Source organism: Candoia aspera, chromosome 9 (genome assembly GCF_035149785.1).
Source record: "Candoia aspera isolate rCanAsp1 chromosome 9, rCanAsp1.hap2, whole genome shotgun sequence".
Classification (NCBI taxonomy): Eukaryota; Metazoa; Chordata; class Lepidosauria; order Squamata; family Boidae; genus Candoia; species Candoia aspera.
The window spans coordinates 18,064,842-18,085,155 of NC_086161.1; the positions used below are offsets into that span (position 1 = coordinate 18,064,842).

Sequence of the window (20,314 nt, forward strand, 5' to 3'; positions counted from 1 at the left end):
ACACCATCTTCACCTGGAAACACAACTTTTATATTTCAAAGTTGTGCATTCTGGGAAGCCTGAAAGGGTGGTGATTTCACATCCTATGGTTCACAGTTGTCTCGGCTGCCCACCATCTTATATGAAAGGTGTCCCAAGAGCATGAAAAGACAAAAGAGATCCCTCAAAGGTACCTATTAACAGCAGCAATAGTCCAAGCAGGCATGTAGATTGCAACATTAGCACTGCAAAAGTCCACATAACCCTTAGATGGCAAAAGCTTTTGATTCCAAAAGCTCTGTGTGCTGACAATTAGTGGTTATCAATAGTTAGCCCAGATCTGGTAAACCTGCACAGTCATCTTCACTCCCATGAAATGGAGTGTCAGGGCTGTGTAGGTTTCACGCAAACCGTACCAAACGTAACTCTTGATATGAATGGTTAGTGATCACGCACAGAAGTCTTTGTGCATGGAGTTTTCTCTGAGTACTCCACTTCAGCAAATCTTTAATCAAAGTGAAAGATGTGTCAGGGTAATTGGTGAAGAAAAGCACACTGAGTCAGACTGCAACTCTAGTTCCGTTATTGTTCTCAACCGTATACAGAATCTTGCCAGACTAAAGGCTCGCTAACTGAGCTAAAGGGAAGAATACTCTTGGGAATCTAGGGTGGCACTATTCTAATTTTTTTCCCTGGCCTCTGCTGCATTCTCCAAGCTGTGCAAACTGTGAGAATGCTTATCAGCCTGGAATGGACTCCCTCCCCCTTTCTTTAATCTTTAATCAAATCTTTAATCAAATCTTTAATCAAAGTGAAACATGCCTATGAAAGTTTACACAGTCTTATGAGATTTATCGTATGTCTATCTAAAAAGAGGAAATCATTCTTTAATTGCAGGTCTCTATATAAATCCATCTATGCAAATATTATTCAAGATCTCAAGGTCTCTAAGGGACTGGACTAGGATCCCAGACAGTACCAGATTCAATCTAAAGTGAAACCAAGGTGATAGGTTCCCCGAGATACCCGCTCCCATCATCACTTTTCCTATTCTATTGCGACTTTATAAGTACCTCCCTTTATAAATCAGGACAACCTAAACTTCAACATGAACCATAGATACCGTGGGAATTTCTCAGGACTTTGGCCCAAGAACCTGATGGCAGACCTTCGAAAGGAGTAGATTTTAACTCTAACTCTGCTTCACAGGGATCCTAGGCAAAACTCAGGGTAACATTTATCAATAAATAAATGGATGAAAAGAATATATTTTTCTTACCTTTTGCTCAGGTTTCTGGGCTTCTTCCAGGACTCTTTTGTGCAATGCATGGAGTTTTTGGGGATACACTATTTCATAATTGTTAGCCCTCCCGAATTCCTTTGTAGAGCTCCCTTCATAAGAAGAAAAGAAAGGTTTACTTTGGCACGTTATTCTACCTTTTTCACATCGACAACACAAGCTGTCATTCAGTTATCAGTGAAGCACGGGATCTTTTTCCAGTGGAACACAGCAGAGAAATCCAGTTTCTCTCTGAGCATGGAAGTTGCTGAATGGTGTTTGACAGCGGGGAGTCTAACGGTGGACATTGCTTGGGGGGAACCAAAAGAAACACTTCGGCAGCCTGAATGGTCAGCAAAAGAAAGAAAGAAAGAAATCTCAACAACTGGGCATATTTGTGTACTGAGTGATGTACTGAGATTTATTTATTTACTTTTTAATCCAGTCTTTCTATCATGAAAGCTTCCAAAGTTCTGCACATCAAGTTAACCCCCCAGCACGCACACACACAAAAGCTGCAACAATAAAATGCTTGTAACTGCAAGTGGAAACAAAAGAAGAACTAAAATATCCACAGCCACAGGGTCGGGAGAAAAGGCCTGCCATCCAGACACCTACAGGAACGAGACAGCCTTTATAGTCTGCTTCAAGGCCAAAGAGAGAGAGAGAGAGAAGAGAGAGAGAACCAGATTTCTTAAGGAAGGGAGTGACAACTTCAGAAACAAACTGGAATCTAAGGCAGCACAACTAGCCCTTGGCCTGGCAAATGTATCTTCTAAGACGGATGGGCATTCTCCAAAGGTAGCCCCAGGCAGAGGATTACATCTTGCTCGTACAAGTATCGACCTACCCCATTTGCACGAGATGCGCCCAGAAACATGGGAGGGGTTCAACTCCCCCTGCTAGCAAACAAGGTTCCTGTTTCTCTCTTGCTTAGGGCACGAGGAAGCAGCAATTTCCCTTCCATCTACCTTTCTTCTTTATCGTGTTGTCCACCCTCAATTATTCTTCTAATTGTTGGGGCTGCCCTCTTTGTAAGGGCAACCCCATCTCTCCTTCTTTTAACAAATCAGGACTACTCCAATGAGCTTCTGACCCTTAGTTCCGTTTGGGCAACCCCCTTAGTCAGTTGAGTATCATTATTTGTAATGATATGTGGGAATGACCTTGGGAGACGGGAGGAAGAGCCACAGACTGGTCAACTGGCATGTAAAAGCTATCTCAGCCCACAGAAGGAGGGAGGACATGGGAAGCATTTCAGAAGGGACACTTTCTGTTTTTCCAGAGTGTAAAAGGAAAGGAAGGGAGAAATACTTTCAGTCTTGTAAGATTCTGTTGGGATCGTGTTGCAGTAGTCCAATCAGGAGGTGACCAAGGCATGAGTGACCACAAGCGGGGCTTCCCAGTCCAGGAATGGGCATAACTGGTGCACAAATGCACTTGTGCAAAGGTCCCCTGGCCACAGCTGCCTCCTGCTCTTCAAGCAGGAGCTATGAATCTAGGAGAACCCCCAGACAGCTCATTCAGTTCTGAATGGAGTAGTGCCACCTCATCCAGAACCAGAGATGGAAACCCTCCAAATCCCAGAATGGTGCCTCCCACTCTCAACTCCCTCAGCAGGTCAGAAGGATACCATGGTCGGTGGCATCAAAGGCTGCCGAGAGATCAAGGGAGCCAGGATGAATGCACCACCCACATCCCAGGCTCACCACAGGTCAAAAACGATTGTGACCAAAGTACATCTCGGTACTGTACCCCGGTCTGACTCCTGACTTGAAAGTGATTCATGCAACACCCTTAACCCAGCACAATACACTACCTAAATTTACCAACTAGACTGGCTTTACTGATATACTAAACTCCAAAACCCAATCACCAAGGTTATAACTGAACTTACCCTATTAGTAGTACACTTGCTAGGACTTGCAACAACCTGTTTAAGACAGCTTTCCATACCAAGCTGAGCAAATTTTCTCAGAAGTCTCATATGTAAGGGGAAGTGTTTAAGATCATAGTTACCGTGGATTATAACGAATATTTATCTATGTGGTGCTAACTGGCAGAAATCTGAAAATCCTGCCTTGAGAAAAGTAAGTAGCGTCACATTATCTTGAGCTTAGTTTGAAGATCCTCTATAACAACAATAACAGTGGCTTCTGTTTGGCTGAATTATGCAAGCTTAATTATTTGATGTCTAATTGACCTATTAGATGAAAATCAAAACTGAAAGCACTTTATCTTTCTGTTAACATTTTGCTTCCTGAAGTTTTCTTCCAGCAAACTCTCTCTCCTCTTCAGTCTTCTAATCTTTTTTACTCACATTATTGGAAAACTTTCTCTCAACCTGAACATGCTCAGGACTTTTCTTTCTCAGGATCTGTTTCCAGCTTGACAGAATATAAACATGTACCAAAAAAACAAAGATGTCCATGTAATTTTAGCACAGAGGTGATATTTGGGAGCATTCTTTTGGTGAGTCTATAGAACAGGGTTTCTCAACCAGGGATCCTGGGACCCAAGGGTTCCGTCAGAGGTCACTACGGGTTCCCTGGATCACGGTTAATTTTAAAAATTACTTCAAATTTGGGCAAATTTAGTTTAAGAACACTGTTAATGCATATATACAGGCCCACACATGAAACAATTATAAAAATTGTGTAACTTCTGGCCTATCTTTCAGCCCGAATGTGCAGGGGTTCCCCGAAGCCTGAAAAATATTTCAAGAGTTCCTCCAGGGCCAAAAGGCTGCTATAGAAACTGATGTTGGGCAAGTCCTTCTTCATCATCAAAATGCTGATAATTAGTATGCTGATTTTCTCGGCTGCCATAGATGCTTATTTTTGTATTGTTTTGTTTTAGTTGTTTTTAGAATTGTTAGGCATGCAGAGGCTCTTGGTTGAGATGGGCAGCTATAGAAATCAATCAATCGATCAATCAATCAATCAATCAATCAATCAAATAAATAAATAAATAAATAAGAAAATCCATAGAAACCTCTCAGGCGGAATAGTCTTTTAGCCCTAAGAGTCTGAAAAATGAAACTAAGGAAAACATCTTACCTTGATATGGAAAAACAGCTAAGCATATAGTAACCAAGAGAGCTCGGACCATTTTGGAGCTTGGATTCCACCGCATGATGGGGAATCTCTTTCTGCTTTCAAGCAAGTCAGTGCCAACCTGAGCTCTTCTCCATTTGACTGTGAGAAGCAAGTAATGTGTCCTTCAGCTTTATTCTTGCCTTCACATGAGGAGGTGTTTGTACTACTAGAGGGCAGATCTTCCAGCTGGCTTAGCACATGTCACTCCAACAATGATATATGGAAGGGTTCCTTCAAGGCATCTCTCAAAGTGAAAGCCCCAAGGAGGGGACCTATTGGTTACAGCGGAGCTCTCACTGGCCTGCTTGTTAATACAACTGAATGTGGGTGCCCTTAAGCCTTGCAGAGACTTACAACCCCCATTGCAAACCTCCAAAACCACAACCTCCCTTCCAGAAAGGAATCAGGACCACTTTGGATATGATTTCCAACTACTTTTTGACTAAGCCTCTGGACATGTTTGCAAGTCAACCAAAGTTTTGGATCCAAGGTGGTGGGGCGGGGATCTTCTGCAACTGCTCCCCCTCCCTAGGAGAACAGCCCGGCAGGCAGGCCTCTTGCCCTGGGTCTGGGGAAATGTTCTGGCTTGGACGGTTCAGGTAAGGCATGTGCGTCTCCCTTGGGGAAGTATATCTACGCAAGAAACACATATATCATCCCCATGGTATAAGAGTTAAAATGTACAAAATTAAATTGTTAAAATCTAAACATGAGTGCCTTTAGGTTAAAAAAAAAATTGGTTTGATCACCTATTTCTCAAGTTATATGTCAATTTGGGTATTTATTGGCTTTTACGAGTGGGACAATTTACCTCGTTTTCACACAAATGACTTGATGCATCAAGACTTTATGAATGAAATTACACAGTCTCATAATTTTGATGTCACTGTGGCTTGTGAAAGAAACTTATGCTTATACACCTTAGTTGTTCATAATCACCTCTCATTCATGGCATGTGGTGCATAGCAGTGCATTGCATCTTCCGCATACAAGATTGTTGTAAAGATAAAAAGGAAAACCATGTTTTGGGGAATAGCCAGCTTCAAATGTAATAGATTAGAGCAGCCTTTCTCAGCCTTTTGACCCTGGAGGAACCCTTGAAATATTTTCCAGGCCTTGGGGAACCTCTGCATATTCAGGCTCAAATATAGGGCAGAACTTATAAAATTATTTGTTTCATATGTATGCTTGTATGTATGCATTAACAGTGTTCTTAAGCTAAAACTGAAGAATAAAGCTTACTTCTTTAGTGCGAAGTTGCCCGTATTTGAAATATTTTTTTTAATAAATTGTGATCTCCCAGGGAACCCCTAGTGACCTCTTGCGGAACCCTAGGGTGCCATGGAACCCTAGTTGAGAAACCCTGGGTTAGAGTTAAGGAGGAATATCGGCTGGGAGATATTTCCTACTGGCCAATGTCTGAAATGAAATGAAATTAATACTTCTTATTTCAAAGTTTGGAAAAAGCTGCATTCTGTTGTATGCTTGGTTGGGAGTGAGACTCCTTGTATGCGGTAGAACTTACTTCACAATAAATAACACCTAAAGCATTTCAACATGTGAAACAGTTTCTACTTTGAGCCTTTTGCATTTTAACAAAGCCTTTTAACTTGTTTCCAGATGGTGATATCCTACTCTCCCTAGATACATTTCTCCTTTTCAGGTTGATGCGTAGATTGTCACTGGTGACCCACTCCATTTTTTAAAACTCTGGAGAAGGATCCCACCAAATGCAAAGGGGTCACTCTGAAACAAAGGGGTGCAGATTGTTGCCTGACCTATAACATTATTCAAGTGCAGCAGACAACTTCTGCAAAGAAACAACTTAATTTAGTGGAACTTACTTTCAGAGGGGCCATGGATAAAATTTCCAACCCAGATTGGGGGGATGGGGAATTTGTATAAAACTGAGAAATGTGGGTGGGTGATTGAGGCATAGGTAGCACTAAAATAGAACAGGTGGGGACAGATATAAACAGGAGTCAACGTTGTTTAAAGTATTACTGCTCTTGTAAATGAGCAACCTGCTGTGCTGGACTTCCAATTACTCCCTTCCTTCCCCTTCTTAAGCTACTCTAGTCCCCTTAGTGATCTGTGTTATCATAAAGCAGCCACTCCTTTTGAATCCCCCCTCCCTCAACATACAGGATGTCTGACCTTCCAATGTCAAGTCCTTGAGAAGCAGCACCTTTACTGTTGGGGATTCTTTTGAAAGCTTTTTTTTTGGTCTATTGTGGGGGTTCAGGAAAGAGAGAAACTTGACTGGGACCTGGGAGGACTCAGAGGGTTCCCGTCTCCTGCTCTCTCTGCTGCTCTGCATTGCAGATGGAAAAGTAACTCCTCACATGCAGATCCCCACAGACACGCGGCCAGAAGCTCACTTTTGCTTGGGCCTCCTGTCCACAGGCCAAAATCACACCTTTTCACATGCACCCCATGCACAACTCGTTGGCCTTCTGGGCTGAGACCAGCCCATTCTGCTGGTGGAGCTGGCCTTGGTCCTGAAACCATCATGGCTTCCCCAAGCGAGACGCACATGCCTTACCTGAACCGTCCAAGCCAGAACATTTCCCCAAACCCAGGGCAAGAGGCCTGCCTGCCGGGCTGTTCTCCTAGGGAGGGGGAGCAGTTGCAGAAGATCCCCACCCCACCACCTTGGATCCAAAACTTTGGTTGACTTGCAAACATGTCCAGAGGCTTAGTCAAAAAGTAGTTGAAAATCATATCCAAAGTGGTCCTGATTCCTTTCTGGAAGGGAGGTTGTGGTTTTGGAGGTTTGCAATGGGGATCTTAAGTCTCTGCAAGGCTTAAGGGCACCCACATTCAGTTGTATTAACAAGCAGGCCAGTGAGAGCTCCGCTGTAACCAATAGGTCCCCTCCTTGAGGCTTTCACTTTGAGAGATGCCTTGAAGGAACCCTTCCATATATCGTTGTTGGAGTGACATGTGCTGAGCCAGCTGGAAGATCTGCCCTCTAGTAGTACAAACACCTCCTCATGTGAAGGCAAGAATAAAGCTGAAGGACACATTACTTGCTTCTCACAGTCAAACGGAGAAGAGCTCAGGTTGGCACTGACTTGCTTGAAAGCAGAAAGAGATTCCCCATCATGCGGTGGAATCCAAGCTCCAAAATGGTCCGAGCTCTCTTGGTTACTATATGCTTAGCAGTTTTTCCATATCAAGGTAAGATGTTTTCCTTGGTTTCATTTTTCAGACTCTTAGTGCTAAAAGACTATTCCGCCTGAGAGGTTTCTATGGATTTTCTTTCTTTTATTTATTTATTTAATTTCTATAGCTGCCCATCTCAACCAAGAGCCTCTGCATGGCGAACAATTCTAAAAACATCTAAAACAATTAAAAACAATACAAAAATAAACATTTACCGCAGCCTGGAAAATCAGCATACTAATGATCAGTATTGTGATGATTAAGGAGGACTTGCCCAACATCCATTTCTATAGACTCACCAAAAGAATGCTCTCAGAGATCTCCCTTGTGCTAAAATTACAGAGATAGTTCTTTGCACTTGCTTATATTTTGTCAAGCTGGAAACAGATCCTGAGAAAGAAAGAAAAGTCCTGAGTGTGTTCAGGTTGGAGAGGAAGTTTTCTAATAAAGTGAGTAAAAAGGATTAGAAGACTGAAGAGGAAAGACGGTTTGTTGGAAGAAAACTTCAGGAAGCAAAATATTAACAGAAAGATAGAGTGCTTTCAATTTAGAAAACACTTTGGAACATCTTACCCCTGGAGGTGAGGCAGGCCCCATCACTCCTGACCTTCGGGAAGGCCCTGAAGACTTGGCTCTGCTGTCTTGCTTGGGGCGGGAAGGTGGGTAGCCATTCTTGGGGGTGGCTGGTGCCTTAGAGCCCCTCCCACCGGATTGGCATCTTAGAGCCACTTGGATTTTATATTTATTTACATTGTATTTTGTATTGGTAATTTGTTTATTTTTATCGGATTTTAATGCTTATTGTTGTCCCTCTTGGGGGAGATGGGGGGTAACAAAATTTGAATAATAAATAAAAAATAAATAAATTTTAATTTTCATCCAATATGTCAATTAGACTTCATGTAGTTAATCTTGTATAATATTCAGCCAAATAGGACCTAGTGCTATTGATGTTCAGTGTATTGTGCTGGGTTAAAAGTGTTCCATGAATCACTTTCAAGTCAGGAATCAGACCAGGGTACAGTACTGAGATATATTTTGGTCACAATCGTTTTTGACCTGTGGTGATCCTGGGATGTGGGTGGTGCATTCATCCTGGCTTCCTTGATCTCTCAGTAGCCTTTGATCAACCGACCATGGTATCCTACTGTACCTCCTGAGGGAGTTGAGAGTGGGAGGCACCATTCTGGGATTTGGAGGGTTTCCATCTCTGGTTCTGGATGAGGTGGCACTACTCCATTCAGAATTGATGAGCAGTCTGGGGGTTCTCCTAGATTCATAGCTCCTGCTCAAAGAGCAGGTGGCAGCTGTGGCCAGGGGACCTTTGCACAAGTGCATTTGTGCACCAGTTATGCCCATTCCTGGACCAGGAGGCCCTGTTTGTGGTCACTCATGCCTTAGTCACCTCCTGATTGGACTACTGTTTACCACATTTATAGATTTAAGTGCGGCCTTTGACTCAATAAATAGAAATATCTTGTGGAAGAAACTGGAAGATCTAAATATGGATCCTAGACTCCTTTTTTTGGTTAAAGCTCTTTATTCTAATACATAGGTGAAAATTTGCACTGGTGTAGATAGATCCCTGACTAAGAGTATACCTACCAGTGTTATACAGGGTTGCGTCTTTGCACCTATGCTCTTCAATCTTTATGTTAATCACTTACCAGGTTTTTTGCATCTGGCAAATACACATGTGCCCAAAATCTTTAATAGATTTATTAATATTCTATTATATGAGGATGATATGGTTTTACTAGCTCGTTCTTAAATTGGCCTGAGAAGATTGCTGCAAAAGCTAAGTTCCTATTGCACTCTTATAAATAACTCTCTAATTATTAATAAAAGTAAATCTAAAGCCTTCAGCAAAGGATCGTTACCTTGTCGTGGTGCTGCAGCTGGAGCACCTCAATGATGCCATGAGCTAAACTGTGAAGGGCCACCCAAGACAGGAAGGTCATGACAGAGAGGTCAGACTAAATGCGATCCCTGGGGAAGCTAATGGCAACCCACCCCAGTATTCTTGCTGTGAAAACTAAACGGATCAGTACAACCAGAGATATGTCGGTATACCATCGGAAGATGAGACCCCCCAGGTCAGAAGATGGTCAAAATGCTACTGGGGAGGAACAGAGGATGAGTTCAACTAGCCCCAGACGTGATGACGCAGCTAGCTCAAAGCCGAAAGGACAGCTAGGGGCGACGGTGCTGGGGGTGAACAGCGAATCCGATGTTCTAAGGATCAACACACCATTGGAACCTGAAACGTAAGATCTATGAGCCAGGGCAAATTGGATGTGGTTATTGGTGAGACGTCAAGATTCAAGATAGACATTTTGGGCATCAGTGAACTGAAATGGACTGGAATGGGCCACTTCACATCAAATGACCAGCAGATCTACTACTGTGGACAAGAGGACCACAGAAGAAATGCAGTAGCCTTCATAATTAATAGTAAAGTGGCTAAAGCAGTGCTTGGGTACAATCCAAAAAACGATAGAATGATCTCAATTCGAATTCAGGGCAAGCCATCTAACATCACAGTGATCCAACTATACGCCCCAACCACAGATGCTGAAGAAGCTGAAGTAGAGCAGTTCTACGAGGATCTGCAGCACCTACTGGACAACACACCTAAAAGAGCTGTTATTTTCATCACGGGAGACTGGAATGCTAAGGTGGGCAGTCAAATGACACCTGGAATTACAGGTAAGCATGGCCTGGGACAACAAAACGAAGCAGGACATAGGCTGATAGAATTTTTCCAAGACAACTCACTCTGCATAACAAACACTCTCTTCCAACAACCTAAGAGATGGCTTTATACATGGACTTCACCAGATGGACAAGACCGAAACCAGATTGACTACATCCTTTGCAGCCAAAGGTGGTGGACATCTATACAGTTGGTAAAAACAAGACCTGGAGCTGACTGTAGTTCCGATCACGAACTTCTTCTTGCACAATTTAGGATCAGACTAAAGAGATTAGGGAAGACCCACAGATCAGCTAGATATGAGCTCACTAATATTCCTAAGGAATATGCAGTGGAGGTGAAGAATAGATTTAAGGGACTGGACTTAGTAGATAGGGTCCCGGAAGAACTATGGACAGAAGTTGGCAGCATTGTTCAGGAGGCGGCAACAAAATACATCCCAAAGAAAGAGAAAACCAAGAAGGCAAAATGGCTGTCTGCTGAGACACTAGAAGTAGTCCAAGAAAGAAGGAAAGCAAAAGGCAACAGTGATAGGGGGAGATATGCCCAATTAAATGCAAAATTCCAGAGGTTAGCCAGAAGAGATAAGGAATTATTTTTAAACAAGCAATGCGTGGAAGTGGAAGAAGACAATAGAATAGAAAGGACAAGAGACCTCTTCCAGAAAATTAGAAACATCGGAGGTAAATTCCAGGCAAAAATGGGTATGATCAAAAACAAAGATGGCAAGGACATAACAGAAGAAGAAGAGATCAAGAAAAGGTGGCAAGAATATACAGAAGACCTGTATAGGAAGGATAACAATATCGGGGATAGCTTTGACGGTGTGGTCAGTGAGCTAGAGCCAGACATCCTGAAGAGCGAGGTTGAATGGGCCTTAAGAAGCATTGCTAATAACAAGGCAGCAGGAGACGATGGCATCCCAGCTGAACTGTTCAAAATCTTGCGAGATGATGCTGTCAAGGTAATGCATGCTATATGCCAGCAAATTTGGAAAACACAAGAATGGCCATCAGACTGGAAAAAATCAACTTATATCCCCATACCAAAAAAGGGAAGCACTAAAGAATGTTCAAACTATTTAACAGTGGCACTCATTTCACATGCCAGTAAGGTAATGCTCAAGATCCTGCAAGGTAGACTTCAGCAATTCATGGAGCGAGAATTGCCAGATGCACAAGCTGGGTTTAGAAAAGGCAGAGGAACTAGGGACCAAATTGCCAATATCCGCTGGATAATGGAAAAAGCCAGGGAGTTTCAGAAAAACATATATTTCTGTTTTATTGACTATTCTAAAGCCTTTGACTGTGTGGACCATAACAAATTGTGGCAAGTTCTTAGTGGTATGGGGATACCAAGTCATCTTGTATGCCTCCTGAAGAATCTGTATAACGACCAAGTAGCAACAGTTAGAACAGACCACAGAACAACGGACTGGTTTAAGATTGGGAAAGGAGTACGGCAGGGCTGTATACTCTCATCCTACCTATTCAACTTGTACGCAGAACACATCATGCGACATGCTGGGCTTGAGGAATCTAAGGCTGGAGTTAAAATCGCTGGAAGAAACATTAACTATCTCAGATATGCAGATGATACCACTTTGATGGCTGAAAGCGAAGAGGAACTGAGAAGCCTTATGACGAAGGTGAAAGAAGAAAGTGCAAAAGCTGGCTTGCAGCTAAACCTCAAAAAAACCAAGATTATGGCAATCAGCTTGATTGATAACTGGCAAATAGAGGGAGAAAATGTAGAAGCAGTGAAAGACTTTGTATTCCTAGGTGCAAAGATTACTGCAGATGCTGACTGCAGTCAGGAAATCAGAAGACGCTTAATCCTTGGGAGAAGAGCAATGACAAATCTCGATAAAATAGTTAAGAGCAGAGACATCACACTGACAACAAAGGCCCACATAGTTAAAGCAATGGTGTTTCCCATAGTAACATATGGCTGCGAGAGCTGGACCATGAGGAAGGCTGAGAGAAGGAAGATCGATGCTTTTGAACTGTGGTGTTGGAGGAAAATTCTGAGAGTGCCTTGGACTGCAAGAAGATCAAACCAATCCATTCTCCAGGAAATAAAGCCAGACTGCTCACTTGAGGGAATGATATTAAAGGCCAAACTGAAATACTTTGGCCACATAATGAGAAGACAGGACACCCTGGAGAAGGTGCTGATGCTAGGGAGAGTGGAGGGCAAAAGGAAGAGGGGCTGACCAAGGGCAAGATGGATGGATGATATTCTAGAGGTGACAGACTCGTCCCTGGGGGAGCTGGGGGTGTTGACGACCAACAGGAAGGTCTGGCATGGGCTGGTCCATGAAGTCACGAAGAGTCGGAAGTGACTAAACAAATAAACAACAACAACAAATCTAAAGTGCTGGTATTCAGTAAAAAAATGTGAAATACAATTGGCATATACTGTAAATGGAGAACCCACTGAACAAGTGAATTCTTATACTTATTTAGGGGTGACTTTCACTAACACTGGCTTGTGAATGAAACATTTTAGAAGAGGTGTGGCAAGAGCTGAAGCAAGTACCGAAAGGCTATACACTTATACTTATTTTATCACAACGAACCAAGCACTTTGACACCAACCTTGAAAGTCTTTAGGGCCAAAATAATTCCGATGATGACTTATGGAGCTGAATTATTGGGTTAAACAAAGCTTCCCCACTTGAACGAATTCAAACGTGCTTCCTGAGGCACATTTTAGGAACTGATAGGAACACGTCTGCCTCAGCAGTCAGAGCAGAATTTGGTTTTTATCCTCTAAATAGTTATCTAATGATTACAGTTTTTACATGTTGGCTGAAGATTCAAACAATGGACCTTAATAGACTTCCTAGAATCTGCCTAATTGAACAGCTAAGTATGACGCAGCCTAATACGTGGGCTTGTCAACTTTATGGTGTTATCTCATGTTGTGGGGTTTCTGTTCAGCACTTACTATCTGGGGCCCCCCAAGCAAGGAAATTTTTTATGCAGAGAATTATGGATATAAGTGCCCAAACTGATTTGGAGCTTTTAGGCAAAAATAGATCTTTAAAGTGGTTGGCTATTAACAAAACAAATTTTCAACCTGAAAAATACTTCCCTGTGAGTCTTCCCTAATCTTTATTAAGGGCTTTTTCCAGAGCAAGATTTGAGTTGTTGCATCCAATGGCCAAACATGGATGCTTTCGCAACATTCCATACTATGAGAGAACTTGTATATGCGATTCACCTGATATTGAAAATATTTCTCATATCCTGTTTAATTGTCGACTATATGCATCTATCAGACTTAAATATCTATATCCACTATTGGAAAGAACAGCGTACTGGGACCCAAATTTTAGATTGTCTTATTTTCTCCAGGGTAATAATATATATATATATTGTACGCTGAACTGCTATGTTCATATTGAAGGCTGGGGCTTGAAGATCCCAATATATTTAACAAATTGGGGTACCCTGTAAAGGTGACTCTCTCATCTCATTACTGCCTCCTTGTACTGTGATCACATATATATGCATTTTGTTTTATTATTGTATCCCTTCTTATTATTTGGTTACGCTTTGTTTATATTTTAATTTTATCTTGCTGAAGGTCAGTTCAACTAATCAATAAAATTAAATTTAAAAAAATGACTACTGCAACACCCTCTATATGGGGCTGCCCTGAAAGACAATCCGGAAACTTCAGTTGGTCCATAATGCAGCGGTGCAGGTAGTTAGGGGCGCTACTGGTTATGCCCATGTAACCCCGCTACTCCATGAGGTGCACTGGCTTCCCATAGTTTTCCAGATGTGATTCAAGGTGCTGGTTATCACCTTAAAAGCCCTACATGGCATAGAACCAGGTTACTTGAGGGACCACCTTCCCCCAGGAATATCTGCCTGCCCCACATGCTCCCACAGGGAGGGCATGCTCCAGGTCCCTTCTTTTAAATGTTGTCACCTTATGGGGACCTTGGAAGTGTGCCTTTTCTGTAGTTGCCCCTGTTCTCTGGAATGATCTCCCCACACTGACATATGAGAAGCCCCTACTCTGCTCACCTTTAGGAAAGCCATTAAGACCTGAGTTTTCCCCCAGGCATCGGGGCCAGTTCAGTGGAGTCCCTTTTGGGTTGTTTTGTTGTCGTGTTTGGTCACCATTTCATATGTTGTATTTCATATTCGTATTGATGTGGTCTATATTTTACCATTAGGCGGTTCTTTTTTGGTTTAGGGTTTGTTTCCTGTTGTTCTACGCTGCCCAAAGTCACATGGTTGCATTGGGTAGCCTTATAAATCTTTAACTTAATAAATTAAACACAGAAAATATAGCCAGTGGGCTATTATACACATAATGCAGTTGCATCTCAGATCTTAAATATGTGCCTATACTCTAGTTAGCCTGTCAAGGTATTATCGGGGAGGTTAAGATTCGAATCCCCACTGATTCAGGAAGTTTACAGAGGACTTTGCACCCATTACTATCTCTCAGCCCAATCTACTTTGCAGGGGTGTTGTGAAAGTAGAATTGGAGTATAGGGGAGAATCTATAGGGGGAAAATGGTGGAACTGAATTCCATACATCCCCATTCTTCTTGGTAACATGTAGTGCAGCCTTTCTAATGCTGGTTGGAGATTCTGGGAGGTGAGGGCCAACCCATCTAAAGACCGATTTAGTACAAGTAAGCATATGTTGAGAGGCAATTGCATTTAACATTCCGATCCGGTTGTATGTTGTAGACTAAAAAACAATCCAGGGCCATAACAACTCATATTTTTTTCATATTCTGTGTAACCAAATTCAGAGGGAGAATGAATCATGGAACAGAGGCAAATGTGCAGACTTTGAATAATCTCCATCTTCAGGATCCAGGGTAGCAGCCACAGCAGCAGCACACAGCAACATTTCAAAGACTGGGGAGTGGGTGGAACATTTCCTTTGCCAATCTCCTTCTATAACACTGATTGAAGCAGCCAGTGCTCTGCTTGCCTCACAGATGAAACCCTGTGTTAGCTGTTGGCATGTTCTGTTCCCCAGATTGCTGGCAAGTAATTTACTTTCAGGTAGCTTTGCCCAAAATAGATTCTGGACACCCACGCAGAACCTATTTTATATCCACTTACTCACCGGAAATCAGCTGTAGGCAGGGCAGAGAGAATTTGCTACCAGAGAACAAGAGTGATCGCTCCAAAACACCTGATTCCTCATAAGGCAATACTTGAACAAATGTAGGTGTTTTACTTCCAGCAGACTGATGGCAGGACAGTGCTGACAGGTCTGACCAGAAGCCTGCTCCCATACAGATAAATGGAGCACATATATCCCGATTTTCTAACTGCTATTTCCTAAGTTGTACTTCTAAGTTCATTTCTATGGAGCCTGGTGCCTGGGGAAGAACCCTTATGGATCAAATTATATTGCTCCTGGAAGTGTCCACTGGACCATTAGAAACCTCATATATGGTCAGATAAACAGCCACTGCTCCCTTTGAGGCTTTTCTAATTAGAAGTTGCTGAACAAAGTAGCAAGGTAACTTCTTAAAAAGCAAGTTCTTGACCAGACAAAACAGTGATTCCGTACAGGGAGGAAGACACTGTATTGTTTCAGGCCAAATTATTCTTTGTGTGAACCCAATTTGGGGTTAGCTCACTGGTTCTTCACATTGATCATTTTTTTGTTATAAAAAGCTAAATATGACTTCATGCTAACAAATGACTCCAGAGTTAAGAATTTGATTCCTACCACTCCCTACACTAAGGTAACTTAATGGCTGCTTGCCAGCAGGAAAAATGTTCAGAAGAGGATCACTGAAAAATAAGAGGGATTAGTGTGCCAAAGTGAACTTAAAATATACACAAGTACAAGTTCTAATCTTTAGCTTTAACTTTAAATTTAAATGCAATCTGGTTTTTGGATTGGTTGTATCCACTTTTTGGAGTACACCCCTGGTGTGGTACCTAAGGACCAAATGTGGCCCTTGGTGGGAAAAAAAATGTGCGCCTCTCTTATAGGGACTGTTTTACATACCCTCAACCATCTTCTTCACCATCTTCTGAATCTGTTCCACTTTGTTTATGTTCTTGTGAAAAGGTCACATCAGAGGCAATACCTTTGGCACACTTTGACCCATGGCCACAATTCATAGCTTGCTATGTAGGATCTATACTATGGATATATCCTGCTGTGTTGCTATCTAGCATTCTTATGTAATGAGCTGTAACATGGATCTGTTTACTCCCTAATTAGTTTCCTATTATTCAAGCTGAAGTGTAAGTTCTCTGCACAGTTCTTTAAACCGCTCTGAATTAGTCACTACTACTAATGTTTCATAGCTTCAGGCTGGCATTATGGCTTAGGTGTTATAAATATACAGGTGATTTTCAAAGAAGTATGCAGATGAATGATGTCTTTTACCTGTAAGGCATGTGCCCTCATGACCTGTGCAAAAAGAACAATCCTTGTGAAACAGTCCTTGTTGAAGTGATGATTCCAAATTAAGGCAGCCCTTCAGCCATATGTGGCTCACAGCTGAATTTCAGAGTCCTTTCTGAGTGACCAGATCTCTGACAAAAAGCCATCCATTCTGTTTTTCTGCAGCCTGCTCCGTGAGGAAGAAGGTAAAAGGAAGGAGACCATTAGAGAAGGGGAATGGCTGATGGCCCTACTTGCTTTTAGCTTTGTCCCTGTCCACTATTGGTATACATAGGGCCTCCAACAATTATTTTTGTGGGAAAGAGGCTCTCAGCAGAAAATGTCCCCACCAACAAAATATTTATGGCATTTATGCACAACAGGTTATGCTGTGACACCCTGAATTCTTTTAGATAGCCAGTGTGATAGAGTGGATAGATGTTAAACTCAGACTGGGGAAGGCCATATTTAAATGCAAGTTGGGAAAGGCCCTGAGCATGGCATTTATTTATTTGTTTGTTTGTTTGTTTTCGATCCCGCCTTTATTATTTTTATAAATAACCCAAGGTGGCGGACATACCTAATACTCCTGCCCCCTCCTGTTTTCTCCACAACAACAACCCTGTGAGGTGAGTTGGGCTGAGAGAGAGTGACTGGCCAAGGCCACCCAGCCGGCTTTCATGCCTAACATGGGACTAGAACTCACAGTCTCCTGGTTTCTAGCCTGGTGCCTTAACCACTAGTTTTACTCTGAATCAGAAACAAAGAGCTGGAGCATTTTATCTCTGTGCTCAAGTACTTCTCTCCTTTAGGATTAGGGAAACATCCCTGGTTGTAGAGAAATATTCTAGTCTTTGTTGGCATCCCACTCATCCTCTGATGAGAGTTACAGCATGGAGTTTCAGGATGGATGTGTCAGCTCATCCCAGCCCTCCCCGAGATTCTGGGCCACAAAAGCGGATTGTGGAACTGCTGAACAGACCCCCAAAGACTCAAAAGCACAAATGCACAATAACAATTCTCTATCATATGCAGGTGATTCATAATTCCCTCTCTGACCAATTCATCCTTGACTTTACGTTCTTGATAAATAAGCTTATACTCATTCACAGCCCAACCCTCACCAAGCCCTTTGATACTCAGTCTATTTACTTTTAAAGCTGAAGAATGGGAAGAATGCAGTAGTTCAAAATAGAAAGCAGTTAAAATAATAATATTAGCCATTTGAGGTAGTTCAGGCAAGAAGTAGAACCATGAGGATTAATTCTATCTTTTTTATAAAGTTACATGAACAGAATCTTGCAAGACTGCAAGTATTTCTCCCTTCCTTTCCTTTTACTCTCCAGACAGCTGGGGAAGCCATGATGGTTTCAGCACCAAGGCCAGCTCCACCAGCAGAATGGGCTGGTCTCAGCCCAGAAGGCCAACGAGTTGTGCATGGGGTGCATGTGAAAAGGTGTGATTTTGGCCTGTGGACAGGAGGCCCAAGCAAAAGTGAGCTTCTGGCTGCGTGTCTGTGGGGATCTGCATGTGAGGAGTTACTTTTCCATCTGCAATGCAGAGCAGCAGAGAGAGCAGGAGACGGGAACCCTCTGAGTCCTCCCAGGTCCCAGTCAAGTTTCTCTCTTTCCTGAACCCCCACAATAGACCAAAAAAAAAGCTTTCAAAGGAATCCCCAACAGTAAAGGTGCTGCTTCTCAAGGACTTGACATTGGAAGGTCAGACATCCTGTATGTTGAGGGAGGGGGGATTCAAAAGGAGTGGCTGCTTTATGATAACACAGATCACTAAGGGGACTAGAGTAGCTTAAGAAGGGGAAGGAAGGGAGTAATTGGAAGTCCAGCACAGCAGGTTGCTCATTTACAAGAGCAGTAATACTTTAAACAACGTTGACTCCTGTTTATATCTGTCCCCACCTGTTCTATTTTAGTGCTACCTATGCCTCAATCACCCACCCACATTTCTCAGTTTTATACAAACTCCCCATCCCCCCAATCTGGGTTGGAAATTTTATCCATGGCCCCTCTGAAAGTAAGTTCCACTAAATTAAGTTGTTTCTTTGCAGAAGTTGTCTGCTGCACTTGAATAATGTTATAGGTCAGGCAACAATCTGCACCCCTTTGTTTCAGAGTGACCCCTTTGCATTTGGTGGGATCCTTCTCCAGAGTTTTAAAAAATGGAGTGGGTCACCAGTGACAATCTACGCATCAACCTGAAAAGGAGAAATGTATCTAGGGAGAGTAGGATATCACCATCTGGAAACAAGTTAAAAGGCTTTGTTAAAATGCAAAAGGCTCAAAGTAGAAACTGTTTCACATGTTGAAATGCTTTAGGTGTTATTTATTGTGAAGTAAGTTCTACCGCATACAGGGAGTCTCACTCCCAACCAAGCATACAACAGAATGCAGCTTTTTCCAAACTTTGAAATAAGAAGTATTAATTTCATTTCATTTCAGACATTGGCCAGTAGGAAATATCTCCCAGCCGATATTCCTCCTTAACTCTAACCCAGGGTTTCTCAACTAGGGTTCCATGGCACCCTAGGGTTCCGCAAGAGGTCACTAGGGGTTCCCTGGGAGATCACAATTTATTAAAAAAAATATTTCAAATACGGGCAACTTCGCACTAAAGAAGTAAGCTTTATTCTTCAGTTTTAGCTTAAGAACACTGTTAATGCATACATACAAGCATACATATGAAACAAATAATTTTATAAGTTCTGCCCTATATTTGAGCCTGAATATGCAGAGGTTCCCCAAGGCCTGGAAAATATTTCAAGGGTTCCTCCAGGGTCAAAAGGCTGAGAAAGGCTGCTCTAATCTATTACATTTGAAGCTGGCTATTCCCCAAAACATGGTTTTCCTTTTTATCTTTACAACAATCTTGTATGCGGAAGATGCAATGCACTGCTATGCACCACATGCCATGAATGAGAGGTGATTATGAACAACTAAGGTGTATAAGCATAAGTTTCTTTCACAAGCCACAGTGACATCAAAATTATGAGACTGTGTAATTTCATTCATAAAGTCTTGATGCATCAAGTCATTTGTGTGAAAACGAGGTAAATTGTCCCACTCGTAGAAGCCAATAAATACCCAAATTGACATATAACTTGAGAAATAGGTGATCAAACCAATTTTTTTTTTAACCTAAAGGCACTCATGTTTAGATTTTAACAACTTAATTTTGTACATTTTAACTCTTATACCTTGGGGATGATATATGTGTTACTTGCGTAGATATACTTCCCCAAGCGAGACGCACATGCCTTACCTGAACCGTCCAAGCCAGAACATTTCCCCAGACCCAGGGCAAGAGGCCTGCCTGCCGGGCTGTTCTCCTAGGGAGGGGGAGCAGTTGCAGAAGATCCCCGCCCCACCACCTTGGATCCAAAACTTTGGTTGACTTGCAAACATGTCCAGAGGCTTAGTCAAAAAGTAGTTGGAAATCATATCCAAAGTGGTCCTGATTCCTTTCTGGAAGGGAGGTTGTGGTTTTGGAGGTTTGCAATGGGGGTCGTAAGTCTCTGCAAGGCTTAAGGGCACCCACATTCAGTTGTATTAACAAGCAGGCCAGTGAGAGCTCCGCTGTAACCAATAGGTCCCCTCCTTGGGGCTTTCACTTTGAGAGATGCCTTGAAGGAACCCTTCCATATATCATTGTTGGAGTGACATGTGC

At 42.4% G+C, this 20,314-nt stretch overlaps 2 protein-coding genes across 2 annotated transcripts in view; one reads left to right on the top strand and one right to left on the bottom strand.

Moving 5' to 3' along the window:
• Positions 1-4,369, bottom strand: part of LOC134502856 (zinc metalloproteinase-disintegrin-like ohanin) — a 33,764-nt gene extending 29,395 nt beyond the window's left edge. Inside the window, exons 1-2 of the mRNA XM_063311376.1 lie at positions 4,318-4,369; positions 1,259-1,371 (exon numbers count right to left, since the gene is read on the bottom strand). Coding sequence (XP_063167446.1) covers positions 1,259-1,371; positions 4,318-4,369 — 165 coding nt within the window. The remainder of the gene's footprint in view (positions 1-1,258; positions 1,372-4,317) is intronic.
• Positions 4,370-7,432: 3,063 nt separating this feature from the next.
• The window catches only part of LOC134502843 (zinc metalloproteinase-disintegrin-like ohanin), a 36,063-nt gene continuing 23,181 nt past the window's right edge, over positions 7,433-20,314 (top strand). Inside the window, exon 1 of the mRNA XM_063311362.1 lies at positions 7,433-7,539. Within this exon, the coding sequence (XP_063167432.1) occupies positions 7,464-7,539 (76 nt within the window). The 5' untranslated portion in view covers positions 7,433-7,463. The remainder of the gene's footprint in view (positions 7,540-20,314) is intronic.